Source organism: Myotis lucifugus, unplaced genomic scaffold, assembly GCF_000147115.1.
Source record: "Myotis lucifugus unplaced genomic scaffold, Myoluc2.0 scaffold_78, whole genome shotgun sequence".
NCBI classification, from domain to species: Eukaryota; Metazoa; Chordata; class Mammalia; order Chiroptera; family Vespertilionidae; genus Myotis; species Myotis lucifugus.
In genome coordinates, this window is record NW_005871126.1 from 3295189 (window position 1) to 3318815 (window position 23627).

General features: G+C 37.2%; 1 protein-coding gene and 1 pseudogene across 5 annotated transcripts in view; one reads left to right on the plus strand and one right to left on the minus strand.

The window, feature by feature from the left end:
* The window catches only part of ABCC9 (ATP binding cassette subfamily C member 9), a 118515-nt gene that overhangs the window by 63171 nt on the left and 31717 nt on the right, over window positions 1-23627 (plus strand). For 4 of the 5 annotated variants that reach the window (XM_014457521.2, XM_023755524.1, XM_014457520.2 and 1 more), the window contains 11 exons: window positions 5981-6019; window positions 7836-7937; window positions 9770-9854; window positions 12099-12179; window positions 14108-14245; window positions 14385-14510; window positions 19120-19216; window positions 19858-20090; window positions 21069-21217; window positions 21428-21497; window positions 22710-22867. In XM_014457521.2, coding sequence (XP_014313007.1) covers window positions 5981-6019; window positions 7836-7937; window positions 9770-9854; window positions 12099-12179; window positions 14108-14245; window positions 14385-14510; window positions 19120-19216; window positions 19858-20090; window positions 21069-21217; window positions 21428-21497; window positions 22710-22867 — 1278 coding nt within the window. The remainder of the gene's footprint in view (window positions 1-5980; window positions 6020-7835; window positions 7938-9769; window positions 9855-12098; window positions 12180-14107; window positions 14246-14384; window positions 14511-19119; window positions 19217-19857; window positions 20091-21068; window positions 21218-21427; window positions 21498-22709; window positions 22868-23627) is intronic. The other variant, XM_023755525.1, reaches the window with a different exon arrangement.
* On the minus strand, window positions 10517-10937 carry LOC102437504 (annotated as a pseudogene).

A 23627-nucleotide genomic window follows, 5' to 3' on the forward strand; every position in this document is an offset into this window, starting at 1 on the left:
GTCACACATCTGATGATCTCCTAAGGCAGTGGTTCTCAACCTGTGGGTTGCGAACAATGAAAATACATTCTGCATATCAGATATTTACATTACGATTCATAACAGTAGCAAAATTACAGTTATGAAGTAGCAACGAAAATAATTTTATGGTTGGGGGTCACCACAACATGAGGAACTGTATTAAAGGGTCGCGGCATTAGGAAGGTTGAGAACCACTGTAAGGGAAGAGATTAAAGCAACAAAGTCCCATGTTAGGAGTCGGAGCACAGCTATTTATTTATTTGTTTGTTTATTTAAAGTTATGGAAACTTTAAGTGTCATAAATTAAGAATTACAAAGCAATTTTATAGGTGTTTATAATAGTATAAACTAGTATGTTGCTGAGATAAATGTAAGATTGAGATTTTAAAATTAAAGGGATAACAAAGAAATAATTTAAAAATTCAGCGTGCAATAAAAGAAGGAATGGAAAACTTGCATTATGTATAAAGCTTAAATGCAAACAGAGCCTTAATGGTTCAATGTTCAGAGAAGCAATATGAAGTAATCTTTTCCAGAATCTTCAGAAGGGGCTGCGAAATCAGTCACTCCTCTTCACACCCAATTTAAATGAGACACTAGAAGTACCTAGTTAGAGATATAAATAGATCAGACTAGTGTGTTGGGTACCCTTTAAGGCATGAAAAAGGAAGTATATAGCATGGTGCTTCTTCTGGATATTTGAATGGTTGGCTTGGTGTCTTCAAAGCACATGGCAGTAATCAAGTGCCTCAGAACTGTAGTATTATCTACCTAGTAGACTCCCCATAAGCAGTTCTGAACAAATTGCTTACAGCTTATCTAAGAAATTGGGTTGTTGACCAGTTCTAAATCAGGTGTAACTTTGTGGACATCAGGTAATGTCTGGAGATGTTTTGGGCTGTCACAAAGGGAAATTAGGCTGCTACTGATCTAGTTAGTAGAGGCCAGACAACCTACAATGCACAGAACAACCCCCATTCCCACCCCCCAAGAGAAATTATCTGGCCCCAAATGTCAGGTGTGCCAAGACCGGAAACCTTGCTCTCTACCTACAGATGTTCTTTAATATCATTTTGTACCCATCATTCTGCATTCTATTGTGGCTTCGTCTGCTGTTCACATACACAGACATCTCTCAAGAATAAGTAAAGACTATTTAAGGGCATTTTAAGAATAGATTCTATTTTAAACTCCAATTAAGAGAAGGAAATGTTTGGATGTGAAATTTGAACTGGAAACAATAGAACTCGTAAATCCTATTTTTGGTATTATTGGCAAAAGAAGGCTGAGAAATGTTGAGTGTACATTTTATTTCTGTTGGGCATATTTAACAGATAGTATACATGAAACAGTTTTGTGAATATTCAACAGAGAGCTTGGTAAATAATGGCTACCTGGAGTTTGCTTCATGACAAGTTCCTGTCGATCCCCAAGGTCAGGCACAGCAGTGCTTGCCCTGACACCATCACCTTCCATCTTGCATGAAAAGCAGGTCTTCCTGGATTAAGTTATATTGTGTGATGTGTACAGTCATGATCAAGTTACTTGGGTTTTGTTTTTACTTGTTTCACTGTCATTAAAACAGAGAGAAAGAATGAGAGATGGTGACAGAAAAAACTTGAGATTCTATTTTCATACCTCTGGGATGTTCTCCTTATCTAGTCTTCTCCAGTGTTAAAAAAGATTCCAGCTCTACTTGGGCCAAATTGACTCCCAATGTCATCTTTAAGAATTATTATAATTTTTTAATGGATAAATAAATGATATGGGAATCAGGAAAGTATTTTACACAACCCAGTTATTTATTTTTTGCATTCCTAAGTAAGATATCCTATCTCATTTCATAAAGGTTGTGAATTATTATATTTAAAATTACATAGTCTAATAAATATTAAAAAAGAGATAAAGGTACCAAAAGGAAAATAAGGCTTAAATAAAAATCTGAGAAATTAATAGTTAGAAATGCATGCACCAGAATCCATTATAAAATATGGGCCACAAATTCCACTTTGAGCTTCATGAAAGCTAGGCAAAGAGGGAAATAAAAAATAGAAACATACATCAATAGAGGTTGAGATTTTTTTGGGAAAGAAATCTCTCCCATGGATTCTAATTTAAAAAGCTAATAAAAGGTTATATCTTAGAGAAAGAGCCCATATGGTGAAGGTGTAAGAAAGGATTTAAGATAATTCTAAGTAATTATATAATTTCCATAATTTAAAAGTCATCTTTTTATGAATACTTAATAGACAGTAATCCCATCTCTTAATGGCAGAAGGACAGACATTTTCTTTAAAAAACGTTTGTGTTGGCTCAGATACACACACAACTTAGAAACTAAACCTTTAAAAGTTTGGATAAGCTAACACTAGTTCCATTTTTCTTTCATTAAAAAAAGTACTTAATTTTCCTCCATGGTATCTTTAATAGCTGATAAAACATATTTTTAATCAGGAATATTTAGAGAATACTGACCTTTTTTTAAAGAGTTATTTGTAATTACTCTTCATTTCAGAAAAAAAGCTATTGTGACTTGTCCAATAAGGAAAGGCATATAAATGTTATGAAAACAAGGCTAATTTAGAAATTATCTGATAGGCTGATGATGTGCAAATGATAAAAAAGTACTTTATTACAGAAGACTAGATTTTTGATATTTTTTAAAGCTTAAAAAATAAAGCAAAACAATAAACTAAATGCTATGGTAAGGCTCCCAGTGCATTGCTGTCATAGTTGCCTCATTGCTTGTATCTCTGGTTGTATGAATTAAATGTGTCCTCATAGAACGGCATGAGCAAAGAGCAATAAAGTACTCTGCCCTCTTACAGAGCTAAATATTTACTTTGGGCAGGAGAGAAGGTACTGCTGTTCATGCAGGACATGCCTACGTGGCTAGAACCTGGTCCACAGCAAAGACATCTGTAGATGTTTCCTTGGAAATTGCTACCTTTGACCTAGTCTGACATCTTGTAGGCCCAGAAGAGAAAGGTGAAAGAGAGGAAGCAGTGACTATCAGAATGCCTGGGTTCTTACTCCTGTATCGAGGTGTGCTCTTTGCTTGTTTCAAAGCAAATGTTCTGCCTGCCAGAAGTTGTCCTTGCCTAAATGTCATGATAAACAATGGTTTCCTACCTGTGTCGTAGGAGCTAGAACTCAAGCTTTATCTGATGGATGGTTCCCGTGAGGGAGTCCAGAATGTATAACAGTGGTGCTAATCATGTGAAGCGGAACCATCATTTATCTCTGCTTTCCCTTTCTTTTCCCTTTCCACTCGCCATGCCATCAGCCCGCCTGTTATCAGACCCCATCTGTCCTGATGTTCCACCTTCTTATGTCTTCATTAGTCAGCTTTGTCACCATGGATCAATTATTCTAAGACTCCTGAATTGAGGAGTTACTCCTTTGGATGTGACTTGACCTGGCATGAAGGAATAATGAAACATGGAGTCAGCTTTTCTGGATCAGAGAGAACATAGCATTGTTGTGTCCACATCTAGCTCTCCTTCTTCCAAATACTGTTTCTGTTTTAGGCTTGTAAAAGTCACTATTTCCATTTCATAAGGTGTCAACCATGATGCTTGGAAGTGGCTAGAACACCAGGTTTAACTTTTACTCTTGAAGAAAAATACACACAAATTCTGCGTGCAGAAGTGAAATCGTACGCCATTTTTTCAGAAGAGCATTTTCCACCTGACCTCTTTGCTTTCTCTTGTTGCCTTCAGTGACGGTAACTACCACACTGAATGGTGGAAGACGAGTCTGGATGCGTACCCAGTGATTTTCATGTAATCAAATATGAACTGATGTTGGAATTAATAGCTAACTCTATTTATTTTGGAAGATATAAAAATAACCTTCCACAACTGAATTTGATTAAACATGTTGCTATGAGAAAGAGTTAGAGTAGGTGATCTCTAGAAGTTAAGGACTATGTCATTATTCCTGGAAAATGTTAGTGAAAGAACAGGGTAATTTTTATTTGTTTTTGTGAGATGACTACCAGCAAACGGATATATATCTACCTTTTCTCTCTTCCCCTGAAACTAGTATATGATATTTAACTTTTACACTTAAAGGAAAATATACATAAATCTTGCAAGGAGAAGTCATGAAGATCCACTATATGCTGTCTTGTCTAATTCAGGACACCACTACATAAATTAACCCTTCTTTCTTATATGTCTTTAATTTCTTGCTACTTCATTATGCTCCTTTTTTTAAAAAAAAAAAGGTCTTATTGATCTCTCAAATAATGGGCATTTCTCTTTTTAAGAGAGGAATCTGCCCGTACTTAACCTCCTCACTTTCCTTTTACTCAGTGCATTGCAGTCTGGCTGAGAAGTTCACACCAAGGCCTGCCTAAGTGCTTTGTTCTCAATCCTACCTAATTTCTCCAAAGCTTTTGAAACTGTTCACCACTGATCACTCCTTGAAACCAACTGGTGTCTTGATTTCCATGACACTTTCATTTATTTGTTTATTAAAAATATGTATGGCACACCTATAACATGCAAATCATTGTATTAGTTGTTGGAGGTAAATAACTGAACAAGGGGAGCCAGTCCCTATTTTCATAAAGTTTACTGTTTGCCAGCAAAGGCCCTAAGGAAATACGAAAATACTTCCATAATTAATTATTTGGTTCGATTTTTATGAATGCCAAGAAAAATATGTGCATGGTTTTATGAGAAAAAATAATAGGAGGATGAATAAATGAATGATACTTGAACTTACATTTTAAGGATAAGCCAAGATTAATGTGTCAAAAAGCCAGGATCTGCAATAGAAATGAAGATGAAAGGTGGGAAAAACATTCTGATTCTTCAGTTTTTCTGCAGTCTACTGTAGGATCCTCTTCATTTCTTAGCGCTTAAATTATTTTCTTGACTTCAGCTACTTTGAAAATACTAATAACATATAATTTCTGACCAAGATCTTTCTTTTGAAGACTGAACAGCAGCTATAAAAAGCCTTATAGAAGCTTCAAATTCAACACATCCAAAGCAAGCTCAATATCTCATATCTCCAAAACCTGCTTCTCCTGTACCTTGGTAGGGGTGTGTCCCCACCCCTGAAATCAGTTCGTGGGCGCTCAAGACAGAACTCAAAGATTCAACCTAAATTCTTTTCTCTCTCTCCATTGCCTGCAAAATGCAACCAATCACTTTTCTTATGACTGTCCTTAACATTTCTATGTGTGTTTTAATATTCCTAGTTTAAGTAGTTACCATTTATGTGAACTACTCACTCTAATATAACTCCGTCACCTTTCTTCACACCATTGCAAGATTTACCTTTTTGAGATGCACATCGGATTATTTCTGTGTTATAATTTATTTTATTATATAAAAAGTAATATTCTAGAGACCTTTGCATACTACATCAGGATCTTTCATGACCTGATTCCCAATTAACTTTTTAAACTCATATCCTGCCACTCTACCCACCTTCACCACTGTGCTCCAATAACTCTGAACTGCAGGTAGTTCTCAAGTGCGCATACTATGTATGTAATACTCTGCCCCAGATTGGTGGCCTTAGGGTAGCTAATTAGGAATTTAAATCAATTAAATTTGAAATTTTAAAGATGAGGAAGCCTCGGAGATATTGAATTCTTATGCAGACTAGGAAACTATTCGAGAGAAATTACCTAAATTTATACAACTAGTTGGAGCAGAGTTGGGGCTAGAACCCAGGTCAATGTATGAATCCAAATTTTGTATGAAAAGAACAATGGTATCTATCTTTTGGAAGCTAACTAAGTAATTATTTTCTAACCAATTAAGACATTAAAAATATCATTTATCTTATTTGTCTTTGAAACTAATATAAAAAACCATTTGGGAAATGTAACTATTTAATGTGTCCAATGTTTACTTGATCTCTTACTTGATATGTGCAGACAGTCATTCTGTATTTATATTTCATAATTAATGAACATTGTTTGCCATACTTGCAGTGTAAATGAATCTGAACCTTCTTTTGAAGCAACCAGAAGGTATTATTTCTATTTTAATCTGCATTTAATAAGAATAACTTCTTTCCTCAGACTTTACTTGATAATCTTTTGCTCCTATTCATTTTGTTCATTCTGATGATGTATAAAGTTATTTATTAAAATGTGCTGGAATATTTCCAATAGCAGTGGTTCCCAACATTTGCAGGCTGCTGAAAGGATTAATTTGCCAAAATGGTCCATTGTGTCCACTGTTTTCCTTCAGTGAGTCACATATGTCTCAACTTTGGCTGAAACTCTATCTGTTCTTAGCAAACTGGGTTTGGGATTTCATAAAATGGCAAAGAGGGATGGGGTGGGGAGTAGAATAGAGTAAAGAGGGAGTGATAAATTGTGACGGAAGGAGACTTGACTTTAGACGGTGAACACACAATGCACTATACAGATGATGTATTATAGAATTGTACATCTGAAACCTGTATAACTTTATTAACCAATGTCACCCCACTACATTCAGTAAAAATGCAAGAATTAATATGTATATTGTTTATGAGTTAAACAGTGATGAAATCTGTGAATAAGCTAGAGATGGAGAGCCAAGTGCTTCAGGTATTTCAAAAAGAAAAAAATCACTTAGAAGACTTGAGGGAAGGGGAAGCAGACATGTCAGTAGTTGGGAACCACTGTTTTACTGCATATATGGTTATCTAAAAGACCATTAGCATATGTATAGTATGTCTTCTAAACTCTTAGATATAATGTTTCCGGATAATCCCTGAGCATTTCTAACTACTCTTTTTCTTAACCTTACACTCTTTTAACCTTAATTTCTTTATTAGTACTTACAGATCATGAACTAACTGTGGACGAGTGACCCCTTCCCTGCCCCAATCCCATCATCTTCTTTATCTTCAACGCACATGCATTTTCCTAATTATTGCAATTTAATTTTGAGATATAGATCTGGTAGAATTTGCAAGCCAAAAAAAAGGGGGGGGGGAGACAAGAGGGTTATCATTTTTAAAAAATAAACTATTTCAGTATGTATTGAAATACATAGTTTTTAGGTGTATATGTATTTCAATATTGAAATGGACTCCTTAAGATAGTATTCTTTGCTTTGAAATATGTATTATCTATTGCCTTAAATGTGTTAATGTGATTAGCCACAAACACACACTATAATTATAGTATCAATTCACATTTTAAGGTCTACGTATAAAATGTATAGTTATGTAAGTGCTTTTAATACAAATTAAAATATCTGTGGCTGTGAGAAAGTGAACTGTTATTTATCTTTATTTTAAAAACTATACTCATTTTAGAAAATAAATTTTTTTAAATATATTTTATTGATTTTTTTTTTTTTTACAGAGAGGAAGGGAGAGGAATAGAGAGTTGGAAACATCAATGAGAGAGAAACATCGATCAGCTGCCTCCTGCACACCCCCTACTGGGGATGTGCCCGCAACCCAGGTACATGCCCTTGACCGGAATCGAACCTGGGACCCTTCAGTCCACAGGCCGACGCTCTATCCACTGAGCCAAACCGGTTATGGCAGAAAATAAATTTTTAATTAATAATTTCTACTTTAAAACACTTTTTTATCATAACAAAATCAAATTTCACACATTGAGTGACATTTTGATAAAAATTTAGTCCCTTGAATTCAAGTGGAATCTTTAACCATTCATTAATAAAGTTGGTGGTTATTAAAATGTTCTCTTTTAGGAGTTTTCCATTTCTGTGTTTGCGATATTTTATTGGCTTTTAATTCACTTAATTACACTAAAATACACATACAGCATAGCACCCTTGCGTGATTTTGTTGTATTGTTTTTCTTTTCCATTTTCCAGTAGGAGCAGGTATTCTGTGGCTTATGCAGCTCAAAAGCCTTGGTTATTAAATGCAACAGTAGAAGAAAATATTACCTTTGGAAGTCCTTTCAACAAACAGAGGTAATTTTGAATGTATAAAATCTAGAACTAAAATGAGCAACTATTTTGAACCCTTATATTTGGTCCATGGTGTCTGGAATCTTTACACAGGGAGTTCCTTTCCTCTCTGCTTGACCTCCTTCCAACCGCATCACCAGGTCTTATTTATTTATTTATTTATTTATTTATTTATTTATTTTTTATTTATTTTTATTTTATTCATTTTAGAGAGGAAGGGAGAGAGAGATAGAAACATCAATGATGACAGAGAATCATTGATTGGCTGCCTCCTGCACTCCCCACTCTGGAGATTGAGCCCACAACCCAGGAATCAAACTGTGGCCTCAACCACTGAGCCACACTGGCTTGGCATCACCAGATCTTTTGATTCAACTCTTTTAAGAGAAGTCTCATTGGAAGTTTCAGGCCATTATTTACATTTACTGAGAACAATTTGTACACCAAAATTAAACAGCCGAAAATGCAGTGTGTATGTATGTGCGGTGGTGGTGGTGAGGTTATTGGTAAGCAAAAGGAAAAACCCAACTAAGCAACAGAAAGAATGTTGACTTTGGAAAGAAGAGGGAGACTGTGGGATCTTTTAATATCACTGGAGTGTTCAAAGCTATGACCTTTTCCTTAAGCCACTCTCACAAGGGTGTCTTAAGACCCCAAAACTGGGTCTTGAAAGTTAAGGAGAATTAGGTCAGGGGAGAAGCATGAGGAAGGGGGCGGGGAGAGGAAATAGATAGGTGGGAGGAAGAACCTAAATGACATGGGGTCTGTTTGGAGCCTGGGAACAGACCAGACAGAAAGGAATTAGGGAATAACGACAGTGGGAAACTAGATTGTAAAGGAAGGCTGAGACAAGGTAGTGGTAAGCCCTGAAATACAATTGAATGTAATTGTGTGCATTCTAAGGAGGCACAGCACGTTTTAGAAAGGGAAATAATAAGGTGAATGTGATATTAATCTGGCAGTGTAATGACAGATACATGGGATGAATCTGAATTAAGAGCAATGAAACATTTAGATGATTGTTAGAATAATCACCCAAGCATGTAGTATTTGTTGCCTGCATCTGGGGGTGACTAGAAAAGTGGAAAAGAAGAGGTGGTTGACAGAAAATCATTCCAGAAAAAGAATGGTCAGATATGAACAGGGAGAAGAAGAGGGAAGAATCAAGAATGACTTGAATATTTTAAGACTAGATGATTGAGAAAATGAAACCATTGATATTTTTTCCAACACTTTCAAACTCTATGCTTCCCTATACTTCCAATCCATTCGATCTCTAGTCCCAGCCTTAGATAAATTTGAATGCTGTCAATCTTCTTCATCTTCTGTTTGCTCTTCCTTCAGCATGTATGATTACTATGCACAGACATCCACCCAAAACCTATGATTTAGTCCTCGTGAGCCTCCTGTTGTCTGTCATATGCACCGTAAACTCATTCATCTTTGTACAGTTTTTTAAGCTTCCTTTCTCTCATATCTTGACAAATTATGACTCATCTTGTTGGATATTATTTACACCTTGCTTCCTCTGCAAAGATGTCACTAACTTCTCATAATGGTGAGTCATTTCCTTCTATGTATTCTAGGAGCACCTAACAAGGTACATATTTATTATATGTTTCTGTATCAGTCTTGTTCTCCACTTACTAGCTTTGTAAGAGTGAGAACCAACACCTATTTATCTCTATATTCACATACTTATAGTAGAGAGAGCCTAATGTACCCAAATGCTCAATAAATGGCCCATTTCAGCTTCCAAGATATTGAACTTGGGACTTAGTTTAAGGGCAGCATATTAATAGTGTTCTAAAAATTCAACATCATTTCTCCTAAAGGTATAAAGCCGTCACAGATGCCTGTTCTCTTCAGCCAGATATTGACTTACTACCATTTGGAGACCAAACTGAAATTGGAGAGAGGGTGAGCTATGTATAGTTTAATTAAATGATGAAAAAAAAATCTAGAAAAGTCTTTTGGTTTCCTGTAATCTTTAAGGGAGCATAATAAAATCTGAGAGGTTAAAATTTGTATGTTGCCCTAGTGACAAGTTCCAGAATCAGAAATACAGGAGCTCTTTGATGCCACTCTCTCTTAAGTGTTTATTGTATAACCACCATATACTTAACATTGTGCTGGCCACTTTGAGGGTTCGCAAGGAAAATAGAGCAGTTCCTGCCTTTGATCAAATGTATTTTTACTTTCTTGAAGTTTACTTTAAAGTGATTTGGAAACTGAGATTGCTTTCGACAACTTCTTCTACTCTTGTCAACATTGATTTATTCTTGTTAAAGTGTTCTTTTTTTGAGTGTGTGTAATCATGTTTTTCATTGATGTTTTACTATTCTGACCAACTGAACAATATTTATACCTTTATGTAATCTTTATAACAATGTTGGCTAAAATTGTTATAGGCGTCAAGTATTGTGCAAAAGATTTTATATGCTACCTGCATATTGAAGCTGAGCAAACGAAGGCTGAGAGAGGTTAAAGAGCTTGCCCAATCACAGAGTCAGCGGTGCAGCTGGAGTTAGTCTGACTCTGTAGTCTGCATTTTTTTAAATAAAAAAGTCAAGTTTATTTGTTCATTTCTTGCATTTGAAGAACTGCTCAATGACATCCTTGGCCTGAGACTCTTTGCCGTAGTCCTCAACCACCACACGACTGACACCAACCACATTATGGGGTCTTCACTCTTTGTGGATTTTGCAGAGGTCTATCCATTATCCTAGTTGCTTGTTGCTGTCGATCTTAACTAGGTTGATTTGGTGTTCAGCACAAATGGCCTCCACCAATTTGACATTCTTAGGCTCATCACAATTAGATGCAAGCACACAAAGGTGGCACTTGTTTCAGGCTGTGCCAGCTTTGTAGTGAATTCTGTTTGCTAGGCCATCCTGAATAAGGGTGGTCTTCAGCACTCCTTGTAAAGCAGTGTTTTTTAAAAAAGCAGTATTAACTATTAACACCCATTACTCCTCAGGCAGCAATACCTTCCTCAGCCATGGCAGTGGGTTATGGGTGGAGCCATATCTTGAACACACCAAGTCCGCTGCCTCTATGCAACTCTGCAGTGGCAGGGAAAGAGCTATAGTCTGCATTCTTAATGACTATTTATTGCACTATAGTTTAGTATTTAAGAGCATGAACTTAACTTCTCAGAGCCTTAGTTTTTATGTTTGTAAAATGAGAACAATACTACATATTGGAATTACTGTGAGGAATAAAAGAAATAAGGAATGTAAAGCCATTCACACAAGTCTGACATATATCAAGGGCTCAGTAAATATAGCAGGCCTTCAAATAATGTCGTTTTGTCATTTTGTTCAGCATCATTTCATTCATTGTCATTTTGTTATAACATTGAGATGCTTTTGTTTTTGTTTTTAATATATTTTTATTAATTTCAGAGAGGAAGGGAGAGGGAGATAGAAACATCAATGATGAGAGAAAATCATGGATTGGCTGCCTCTTGCACGCCCCCTACTAGGGATTGAGCCCACAACCCGGGCATGTGCCCTTGACCGAAATCGAACCCGGGACCCTTCAGTTCGCAGGCCAGTGCTCTATCCACTGAGCCAAACTGGCTTGGGCCATTGTGATGCTTTTGGAACTTAACTCTTGTTTACATCAATTAGTCAGTCATTTTGCCATGGTTCCAAGAACCTGTGGACTATGTTAAGTGAGGACTTACTGTACTAGGTTTTAAACATGTTATAATCAACACTTGACTAGAAAAGCATATTGCTGCATAGTTCTGTTGAATAAAACTTATAATATCAAATTTACCAGTACACTACAGGCAAAATTCACAAAATGAGAAAAAAAAAAGGAATTTTTTGTGGTCTTCAACACTCACCAGTGTTTTGGTTAATAACGCTTTTGTACAGGAAAGCTCTGTATCGGAATAAAAGGGGACTTAATGTTATCAGTCAGGAATTACCTTAATATAATTCAGGTATTGATCACTAGACAGTTTTCATTTTATCTCATCAATGTTATCACAATTTAATTAGTAAATTACCATTATTTTAAGATTTTTAAAGAAATTTTTTACTAATTACAATTTAATTAGTAAGTTACCATTATTTTAAGGGTTTTTTATACTTAGGGAATTTTTAGCCAGCAGATCATTTACTAATGAAAAGGTGGATATTTCTTCTCTAGGGCATCAACCTGAGTGGGGGTCAGAGGCAAAGAATCTGTGTGGCACGAGCTCTCTATCAAAATACCAACATTGTCTTCTTGGTGAGAATATGGCTTTTACTTATATTTCTATTCATTGTTTCCCTCTGGAAACGAGTCTTTAAAGGATAAGTCAGATAATTTAAGAAAAGATGATTTTTTTTTTAAATATATTTTATTGATTTTTTTACAGAGAGGTGGATATTTCTTCTCTAGGGCATCAACCTGAGTGGGGGTCAGAGGCAAAGAATCTGTGTGGCACGAGCTCTCTATCAAAATACCAACATTGTCTTCTTGGTGAGAATATGGCTTTTACTTATATTTCTATTCATTGTTTCCCTCTGGAAACGAGTCTTTAAAGGATAAGTCAGATAATTTAAGAAAAGATGATTTAACTTGTGAAATCATAGAAAATATAGGAGAAACAAATCGTCACAGTACAAATCAGATCAATATGTAAGGTTGAGACTTGGGGGCTCTATATTGATGTCCAAGAGACTGAGGTGCCCACATGGTTGCTTTTATGAGTTTCTGAACCACGAGGATGATTAATGAGGGAGTGTAAATGGTGCTGGATCAACTAGACGGAATCATAGGTCTTGTTTATATTTTCTGACAAGGAAAGAAGGTCTGGAAAATACATTCCTTGTGGACATAAGCATGGCACTCCATTCCAGTGGTGTACAACTCAGGCAACTCAGATTTGTCTGTGAAACCTCCTAAAACTATAAAAATCTTATTACCACCGCTAGACCCATTCAATCATAATCTGTAAGGGCAGGTCTAGAGTCTGTGTCTTAAAAAAGCTTCATGAATGTTTATCATGTATATCCAGGGTTATTAAGTTTGTTCTACCTGTGGATCCACAAATAAAATTAGGTGATTATGTTGATTATGAATTTGTTCTTGTGTGATTCCTCCAGCAGGAGGAAGTCAAAGTAGCTTAGCTTACAAATAGATAATGTATATCAGAGACCGGAAGACTATGTACATGCATCCTTCCCTGCCTTTTCCTTCTGCACAATTATTAACTATTTATAAATCTGGTTTCCAGACCTCCTTTAAAGTTTTCACTTCACCCAATCTTGAGAGCCTCTTCAAAAAGTAGGTTGGTTTTGGAATTTCCCACTAAGTTGGACCCATTACTGGGGATGGGAGTAGAATTTGGACATAGTATAAATTCACTTCAGGTTAATCTCCCTAAGAATACCAGTCTCCAACCAACACTCTAAAAGCCATAGCAGGTTCTGGCAGTAATTTGTGTAATTGTAAATCTTTTTCATAATGAATGAACCCCCAACTAGAAATGACTTCTTAAACTTTGGGATCAGTTAATAATTGAGCCACCTGAGGACCAAGTAACTTGGAAATCTGAAAGAGACCAAGGTCTTCTGGTATCATATTCTATCCTAGTTCCTTTCACTGCCTTCAATTTACAGAGCCTTACTTACCTCAGCTGTAGAACCATGGAACACAAGTCATAGGGTCAACTTATTGTGTATTCCTAGCCATTCATTATAGGTTTATTTTGCATAATCTCTAATAGCTTCTTTATTTAAATGTTATTTATTGATTTTGGGAGAGAGAGAGAGAGAGAGAGAGAAGAGAGAGAGGGAGAGAGAAACATTGATTTGTTGTTCCACTTGATGACTCTCTCTGAGGACAGATTGCTTATCTCTAAGGCAGCGTTTTTCTTCTTGATCAGTGTATAAGTTTCCTTTCACTGGTATAACAAATTGCCATAATTAGTGGCTTAAAAAATACAAATGTATTATCTTACAGTTCTGTAGGTTAAACGTCCAACATAAAAAAATAAAAGCTTCATTTTAATTTATTTTTTCTGACAATTTAAAGTTATATGGGGTCTGTTTTTAAAATTATATTTGAAGGATAATTTGTCTTTTGTTCATTTGTATTTCTACTTTCTAGAGGAATTAAGTTACATAAAGGGTATAGAAATTTTTATCTTCTCCCTATTTTACTGGTTGTAGGACGATCCATTCTCTGCCCTGGACATCCACTTGAGTGATCACTTAATGCAGGAAGGGATTTTGAAATTTCTCCAAGATGACAAGAGGACACTCGTTCTTGTGACTCACAAACTGCAGTATCTCACACATGCTGACTGGGTGAGAGTTCAGAGGAAGTGTCATTAATTTTGATATGATATTTCTTTTAATAAACAGGGACCCTAAGAAGTGCTTTCTGAGATCAAGGTGATTCCTCTGGCCAGTTAAGGCTTTTTGTGCTAATACGTGCTTTCCTTAGATCATAGCCATGAAAGATGGAAGTGTCCTAAGAGAAGGGACGTTGAAGGACATTCAAACCAAAGATGTCGAGCTTTATGAACACTGGAAAACACTTATGAACCGGCAAGATCAAGAATTAGAAAAGGTAATTGTTCATAGTTTGGAAGTGTTCAGAGTCCAGTTCAGAAGAGTAAGAAATGTACTGTATAATTACTAAAAATATTTTAAAGAAGTACTTACATTTAATGTCTAATATTTGATAATGGTCCTCATTTGAAAGTAACTGCATATTTATGTGTATTAACAAATGGGCTACTTTGAAACTATAAAATTCTAATGATATCTTTTGACAGGTTTTTAGAAAATTTTTATTGGAATTTGAACCATGTTACAATTATGTGTGTAATTAAAGCTTAAACTATTTGCTGAAGATGATATAACCTTATGTTAGTTATGTATATCTTATTTTTCTTACCTGTAATCTGAGAATATTTTCATTCACTACCTATAAGTGGAGGGTCATGGGCAAAACAAAATCCAAGATACCTTTAAAAAAGGAAGATCTGTGAGCTGTGGGTGAAGTTGTAAAGCATGTATTGGATAGGGTTGAGTTGGGAGTGAAGGAAGGTGATCAGAAAGAAATAACAATAACATTTTACATTTGTATAGCTTTTAAAGACCACAAAGCCCTTTTTACATGATCTCATTTAGCTAGCACAAAATCCCAGAAATCAGAAAGAAAAAATAGAGAGAGTGAGAAATTAGTGGAAAAAAAATACCATCTCACCTTTACAGATGGGAAAACAAGCTCAGAGAGGCTAAGTAACTTGCTCACAGTTGTACAGTATAACAAGTGGTCCTAATTGGACTTAACTCAGGTCCACATCTAATAATTTGAGTATAATGTTATGTATGACATAAATATAACATTGAATGAGGTAATAACAGAATTGAAAATCAGATTGAGTATAATTTAAAAAGAACAATTTGTGATTGAAAGGTGAAATTATAAATTGAATTAGTAAATTTTTGAATTCTTATCTTTTGAGTTGGGCCAAAGAAATGTCCAGAATTTTGTACCTCTAGCCAGGAATGAACATTATAAAATGAAATTTATATCAGCAAATTTCTGAGGATATCAAGAAATTAAAATGTATTATTTTATAAAGGAATAAAAGGACCTATGTTTCAATAGAGAAAGGAAACCAAAAAGTCAGATGCTGAGATTGCCGTGTCTTCTGTGGATTTGCCAAAAATATCAAAAGGAAGAAATGATATATGTAAATATCCTTAAGTAGAATAGGACAAATCATAGAATAATTGAAAGACATTCGCAAAAAAAAATAAATTACAAGGTACAACTGGCAAGTGCCAACTTAGGAATTATACTGTGAGAAGCTTGATTATGAATTTACTTGGGATAGCTCCAAATGATAATTTTTCAGATGCCAGGAAGAAAAGAATATGATGTAAGTTTAAGGAGTAGGATCATTTATGGTTTACTTTGGAAAGAAGATCTGGAAAGAGAGAGAGAGAGCTCTTGGCTTGATTTTGTGGTAATACTGTTAAGCAAGCCAGAAAGAAAGTCTGTTAAGTTGTATTTAGAAATGAAATGACCACTTGAGATAGCATAGCTCTATAATTAAAGACACATTACAAGCTTCTAAATCAGTGGAGGGAGATATGGAGCAACTTAGGGTGTGGACAGCTGTGAGGTGGACTGGTGGCCAGGAGAAGCCAAAATGAACCATGCACCTGCTCAGAATCCTCATCTGGAAATGGAGGGAGGGTATGCCACCTGGGGAAGGGCAGACACCTGAATTCATCTGCAGCCAGGGAGAGTCACACTGTGGGACAAGTCCACTAGAACACCTTAGGGAAGTGTTTGTAAAACATCTTCTTGTTTAATTTGTTATGTGGCAGGACAGGGTGTGTGCCTGGAGCACTGGTTCTCAACCAGGGCAGATTTTGCCTTTTAGGAGACATTTGGCAACATCTAGAGACATTTTTGTTGCTGCATCTGGCGGGGCAGGTGTTACTGGCATCTAGTTGGTAGAAGACAGGGGCAGTGCTAACCATCTACATTGCATAGGCCAATCCTCACAACAAAGAGCTACCGGGCCCCAATGGTGATAGTGCCAAGGCTGATAAAGGCTGGCCTATAGCCAGAACAGATCGAGCAAGCAGAGAAGGAAGGTGAAATTAAAGGACCCCCAAAACATCCAGTCTCAGAACATTAGGCAGAACTGCCAGTTTAAGGGTTAAGGGGGTAAACAGAAAAGAATATCTATATATATAAAAGGCTAATATGCTAAGTGTCAGCCTGACTGGTAGTTATGATGTGCACTGACCATCAGGGGGCCAACACTCAACGCAGGAGCTGCCGAGCTGCAGTGACTTGGCAGTGGCAGTTCTCAGGTGACACACCCTGAAACCAGAGAGGAGGGAGCCTGATTCCTCACAGGGCCGTGCAATTCCACCTTCAGCCATGGGTTATGTTGTTGCTGGGGCAATGTGGGCCCTGAATCTGGTTTATTGCACACTTGTGTTTGTGTTCCACACCCATATGACAGCAACTTTGCAGAGTGCCCTCTCGCACTCCGGAACCCCTTGGGGGATGTTGGAGAGCCAGTTTCGGCCCGATCCCCACAGGCCAGACTGAGGGCCTCCACCTGCCGGTGGGACCCCACTCACTCTGCAGATGCCCTTCCAGCCATGGTGTCACCCCAGGTGAGGCCCACCGGGGAGGAATCATGGGAGGTTGGCTCTAGGGCGTATCTGGCCCTTCTCACCCAGTTCCGCCCTGCCGGCCACCTTCTAATTAATTTCCTTTCAATGTTCATGAATCCATGCACTTGGTCACTAGTGTTAAAAGAAATAGCAATGAAAACAACAAGAAAGAGAAGGAAAAGACCTTTTTGGGCTGATTTAAATATTATTTAAAATTCTAGCTTGGTTGACATCAACCAGTATCTTCATCATGTGATTAAGTAAAATAAATTGGCATTATTTGATGTTTCCTCCCCTAGCCCCCAGCCCTCATCTTGAGCTGACCCATAACAGGCATTCAATGATATTAATTGGATAAATGAATCTAAATTCATATTTACTACCTGATCCAAATATCAACACTATTAAAAATTTTTAACCTGTAATGAACTTAATATGAGCATTTTCTAATAAGAAACATGGTCTTAAAGATTTTTTAAAATGTCTGTGAGATGTTAAATTTCTTGCTCACATTGTGTGGAAGTTGAACAAGACCCAAATCTTCTATTTTTCAATGTGCAGGTTCATTTTTTTCATTACACTATTCCCAAAGTATTGGGTCCTCTTGAAGTTTGTGTTTTTATCTGATCTCATGTCCAAGTGTTGGTTTTCATATCATCATACAAAATAAAAAGCTGATGTCAAATTGTCTCTGGAAAATAAAAACTGTTCAGGAGACACTTTCACTTTTTTTTTTTTTAACCAAGACTCTGGAAGCAAGAGAGCCATCTAGAATAGCAGGTCTCCTAAATCACAGGTGTCGTATGAGGCTAAATAAATAAATAAACCACAAACCAAAATCGCTACCTAGAGACTGATCACTTCAAAGGTTTGTTGGTTGATTGATGTAGGAAACGGTGATTTTGTGTGTGTGTGTGTGTGTGTGTGTGTGTCAGCATATACAGGAAACCCTTAAATTACCATAGATTGCAAAAGTTTGTGGGTCAGTTGTTTGGAACTCAGAATGCATTTCCCCACAGAAACCGGGGACATGGTTAGTTTCCCAGAATGTTGGGCAGAAGCTCATTTAATCCACAGTGTAACACAATGCTACTCCAGTTCCGAAGCCAGCGGGACAAGGGTGTTGGAAGCAGAGGAGTGGAGAAAATGAAACGCTCTTCCTTTCTTGAGGCTAGTCTGGAGCAACCCTTAAAAATTCACAGTTTGATTTTGATCTTTCTACATATATCCCCCTCTTAGGTCTTTCCCCTAAACTGCTAGGCACCTAAGCACCCTCATTTCCCATTTCCTTAAAAATTGCCTATGTTCCTTTAATTCCTATTGAGCGCTCTATCTTTTGTGCAGCTGTCTTAGTGAGATGCTAAAGAAACTCATTCTGATTTAATAATTCACAATAACAATGTAGGACAGGTAGTGCTTTAGCCAGTCTAGAATGACATGTACTTTTTTAAACATATTTTTATTGATTTCAGGGAGAGGAAGTGAGAGGGAGAGATAGAAATATCAATGACGAGAGAGAATCATTGTTCGGTTGCCTCCTGCACGCCCCCTACTGGGGATGGATCCAGCAACCTGGACATGTGCCCTGATAGGGAATCAAACTCTGAACTCCTGGTTCATAAGACAAAGCTCAACCACTGAGCTACACCGGTGGGGCTAGAACAACATGTATTTTTAAGGAAGATATATGTTAACATAGGTAAACCTTCTGTTAGCGAAACTGCAGGGAATATCTGAAAGTGATATAAAAATAAAGCAAGTCTCTCTGTCCCTGGGGTCAGCTCCATCATGCTGTTACTACCTTTCCAGACTTCCTGTTCTGTGCCTTTAGCTCTGAAGCATCCCCTATAAACCTCAGGCATTGCCCCACACTGCTCCTCTGGCAGGAGTTAGGGACCTCTAGAGAGAGCAGAGCCCACATGGTAAAGATAACTAACGATTGGTACTGTGGGGTCACTGATTGGCACGTCAAAACCTTCCTGTGGCTGTGAGCTCCTTGAGTGACAGCCTGATGTTTCCTGTAGGATATGGAAGCTGACCAAACAACCTTAGAGAGAAAAACTCTCCGAAGAGCCATGTATTCGAGAGAGGCCAAAGCCCAAATGGAGGATGAAGATGAAGGTAGATTTTTTTCCCCTTACATTTGAAATATTCATATGGGGATGTGGGGGTTTTACTTTGGCAATTGACGTATGAGTGTGCCACTGAGGAATAAACCTCTTTGCAGGGGGAAAAGAGCTAAATCAAATACAGAATAGTGAAAATGAAAAGAGTAGGAGTGAAGAAAAGTTGTATGTAATCAATCAACAGGCATCTTGAGGAATTTCCCATAGTGAGTCTCGGTACATTTGTGCTGTGTGAGAGAGAGCTGAAATAAGGTTTTTCCTGCCAAAAGCATTTAAATGTTCTCAGCCTAATACTTGTATTTCTATAAATTTGAGGGAGATTTTTTTTTAATATATATATTTTTTATTAATTTCAGAAAGGAAGGGAGAGGGGGAGAGAGATTGAAACATCAATGGTGAGAGATAGTCATTGATTGGCTGCCTCCTGCACGCCCCCTACTGGGGATTGAGCCCACAATCCGGGCATGTGCCTTTGGACGGAATCGAACCTGGGACCCTTCAGTCAGTCAGCAGGCTGATGCTCTGTCTGCTGAGCCAAACCGGCTGAGGGAGATTTTTATATGCTTTATTATGGGATAATACAAATTCTATCTACCCATTGCCTATCTGAAGTTTAAACAAGTGTTTTGTATGCAGAGGAAGAAGAGGAGGAAGATGAGGATGACAACATGTCCACAGTAATGAGGCTCAGGACTAAAATGCCATGGAAAACCTGTTGGTGCTACCTCACTTCTGGAGGATTCTTCTTGCTCTTTCTGATGATTTTCTCTAAGCTTTTGAAGCATTCAGTCATCGTAGCTATAGACTACTGGCTGGCCACGTGGACATCGGAGTACACTATAAACAACAGTACTGGGAAAGCCGGTCAGGTACAGTGGGTTCTGTGTTTAAGTCATCAAGGAAAGGTTGAGATGAACAGTGATACCTTTTTATCTAGTTAGATACTAATAGCCCAAATGTTATAGGACTGTTTTAGTGATTCCCTAAGTTAATTAGAACAGGACCTGTCAAGGTAGGATCTATTATCATCACTTTTATTTTTAAAGTTATAATAAGAAACATTTAAAGATGATGTTTGGATTTAGATTCAAAGGAATTATATACACACTAGAGACCTGGTGCATGAATTCGTGCACAGGCGGGGTCCCTAAGCCTAGTCAGTGATCAGGGCCAATAGGGGCCCTCTTGCCCAGTCCTGACTGGGGCCAGGCCAATTGGGGCCTGCTGGCCAAGGGGAGGAATACAGGGAGGGACCATGGGAGGTTGGCTGGCCGCAGGAGGTTGGCTGTGGGAACACACTGACAACTAGGGGGCAGCTCCTGTGTTGAGTGTCTGCCCCCTGGTGGTCAGTGCGTGTCATAGTGACTGGTCAACCGGTCGTTCGGTTGTAACAGTCACTTAGGCTTTTATATATATAGATGTGTGTGTGTGTGTGTGTGTGTGTATGTGTGTGTGTGTAACATACATATGGGACTGTGCTGTTGTTTTTCTGATGTTATTTGATATTAACCACCCATACCAGTGAATTAGCTGTTCCTTCTGAGAGTAGGGATAGAGAGAAGGAACATTGCAGTATAGAAATCCAAGGATATTTCAAACCTGAAAACCGACACTTCATCTATCCTTAGGCAAACTTTGAAAAAGGATGAAAGAAGCAAGTGGGAACTCAGCCTTAGGATTATGGTGGGGATTTGCCCCAAGTCTCAAAAATTGCACTCCTTCAACTGTCTAAATTGATGAAAGATAATGAAGTTGACGATACTGTCTGACTTTGATATTGGTGTTCTAGTAAGAAAAAAAACTCAGTTGATAATTTCATGTGTTTTTGTGTGTTGGTTGCTTCTTAGACCTTCTATGTGGCTGGATTTAGCATACTCTGTGGAGCAGGTATTTTCCTCTGCCTTGTTACATCTCTTACTGTAGAATGGATGGGCCTCACAGCTGCCAAAAATCTTCACCACAACCTCCTCAATAAGATAATCCTTGGACCAATAAGGTAAAAAGTAATTATTTTTTACTATCATATAAAAATATACATGCATTTTTAATTTAAGTGAAATGTGAAATTTTAAAGGTTTTTTTCAGTCCTTGAACAAATGAATAGGGACCTTTTCATTTTCATGACTCCAAGATGTCTGTCTATTCACAGTGCTCAGGTTCTAAATAGTTTAGTATTGTCATACATTTCAATCTGTTTATCACCTAGGTTCTTTGACACCACACCCCTGGGACTGATTCTCAATCGCTTTTCAGCTGATACAAATATCATTGATCAGGTGAGTGCCTGAGTTAGTTCCAAGTTCAAGAATAAATTTTTTAGTGTAAGCTAAGTAACATTTTGAGATAAATCATAATTCCTTTCAACAATAGAGGATTTATAACACTTAAATGAAAACCTATTTGCATTTATATCAATATTATATGCATAGATGATTTCTAGAATAAAATCTTTAAGAAAAACCTTAATTGAAAACAATTTATGCATATAGAAGGCAATACTTAGAGAACCAGCATGAAATAAATAGAAGTAGCAGATGATAAACTAACATTTAAACTCTTTATTATAAAATGGAATGATTTTGATCAATGTTGTATCATTATTCACAGTAGAGTTTGTAAAAATTGAGTTGGTGTGGAGTGTCTCCCAGAAGTAAAGAATATAATGCCAAGCTGTCTTAGATGTCCTTTACTTTTATTAGATGGGCTCTTGAATGAGAGAAGCTTTAGATGGTGTGGTAGTTTAAGAAAATTCCAGGATAATCAGTTTAGTCTTAGGTCCTTAGGCCTCTAGAAGTTTGTCCTGAAATTAAAGACCTCAAACTCAGCTTACATAACTCCAAGAACAGACCCCTTAGGATGGTAGAGAAAGAATCCACCAAATTCAGCCCTTGCCTCTTCAGATTTTCCAGAATGGCCTTAGGAACACCTGAATTACCCTCAATTTAGAGAAAGCATGCTTGATGCATGCAGCTGACTAAAAAGTACATGGACAAATAAGATGTATAGCATAGTGCTTTTTATATAAAGTCCACAAGATAAATAGGTAGGTAGGTAGGTAGATAGGTAGGTAGGTAGATAATAACTGACCAATGAAGGTAGATATATAGATAAATATACTAAACCAGGGGTCCTCAAACTTTTTAAACAGGGGGCCAGTTACTGTCTCTCAGACCGTTGGAGGGCCGGACTATAGTTTAAAAAAAAATCCTATGAACACTGCACATATCTTATTTTGAAGTAAAAAAACAAAACAGGAACAAATACAATATTTGTATTTGCATGTGGCCCGTGGGCCGTAGTTTGAGGACCCCTGTACTAAACTATGGGAAGTAAGTAGAGTTGGAGTGAAGAATTGCTTACAATGAAAATGTTTACATGCTACTTTCATAATTAACTGAATAACATCACAATATAAAATGAATATGTTGCATTATAACTAATGCCTATTTGAGCTAAAACATTTTTCTTTCAACCTACCTTCATAATAGCACATCCCTCCAACTTTGGAATCTCTCACTCGCTCAACGCTGCTCTGCCTGTCTGCCATTGGCATGATTTCTTATGCTACCCGGGTGTTCCTGGCTGCTATTGTGCCTCTTGGAGTTGCCTTTTATTTTATCCAGAAATACTTCCGAGTGGCCTCTAAGTAAGTTAACCAATGTTCTATTCATCTTCAAAAGCCTTAGTCATTTGACATATGTGATCCAGATTTACTGTAGTGTTTTTCAAGATAAGGTATGGAATTTGGAAATGCAACCTATTTTTAGCATGATGAAGCCTATCCTGACATTGGAGATATATTATAATTGTTTCTGTAATGGGTTGTCTGAGTCTTACATAGCCCGGGACATATATTAAAATTGATCTATTGAATTTTGAGTCCACAGACTGTCAAATTTTTTATCCCATGGTCCTTTTACTGAACATGACATTGCCAAAAAACCTTACAAAATCCAACATAATCCCAAAGAATAAGTGAGTTAATATTATTATATTCCCAAATGATGAAAAAGGTAAAAGATTTAAAAATGCTTAAAATACATTCTGTAAAACAATACAGTACAAATAAAAAAAGATTAAAAAGATAAAACAGAGTGCTGTCTATACAAGTAGATAATCTCGAATGCTGTAACTTTAAGAGAATGGAAAATTTCAGATTGGATTATTTAACACTAGAGGCCCGGTGCACAAAATTCGTGCATGGGTAAAGTCCCTAGGCTTGGCCAGCGATCAGGGCTGATGGGGCCTTCTGGTTGCTGGCAAGAGCCTTCCTTTTGGCTGCTGCCCAGGGCCTCCCTTCCCTGGCTGCCAGTTGCTGGCTGGGGCCTTCCTTTGTTCTGTGCCACCCCCTGGTGGTCAGCGCATATCATAGTGAGTGATTGAACTCCTGGTCTCCTGGTTGAACT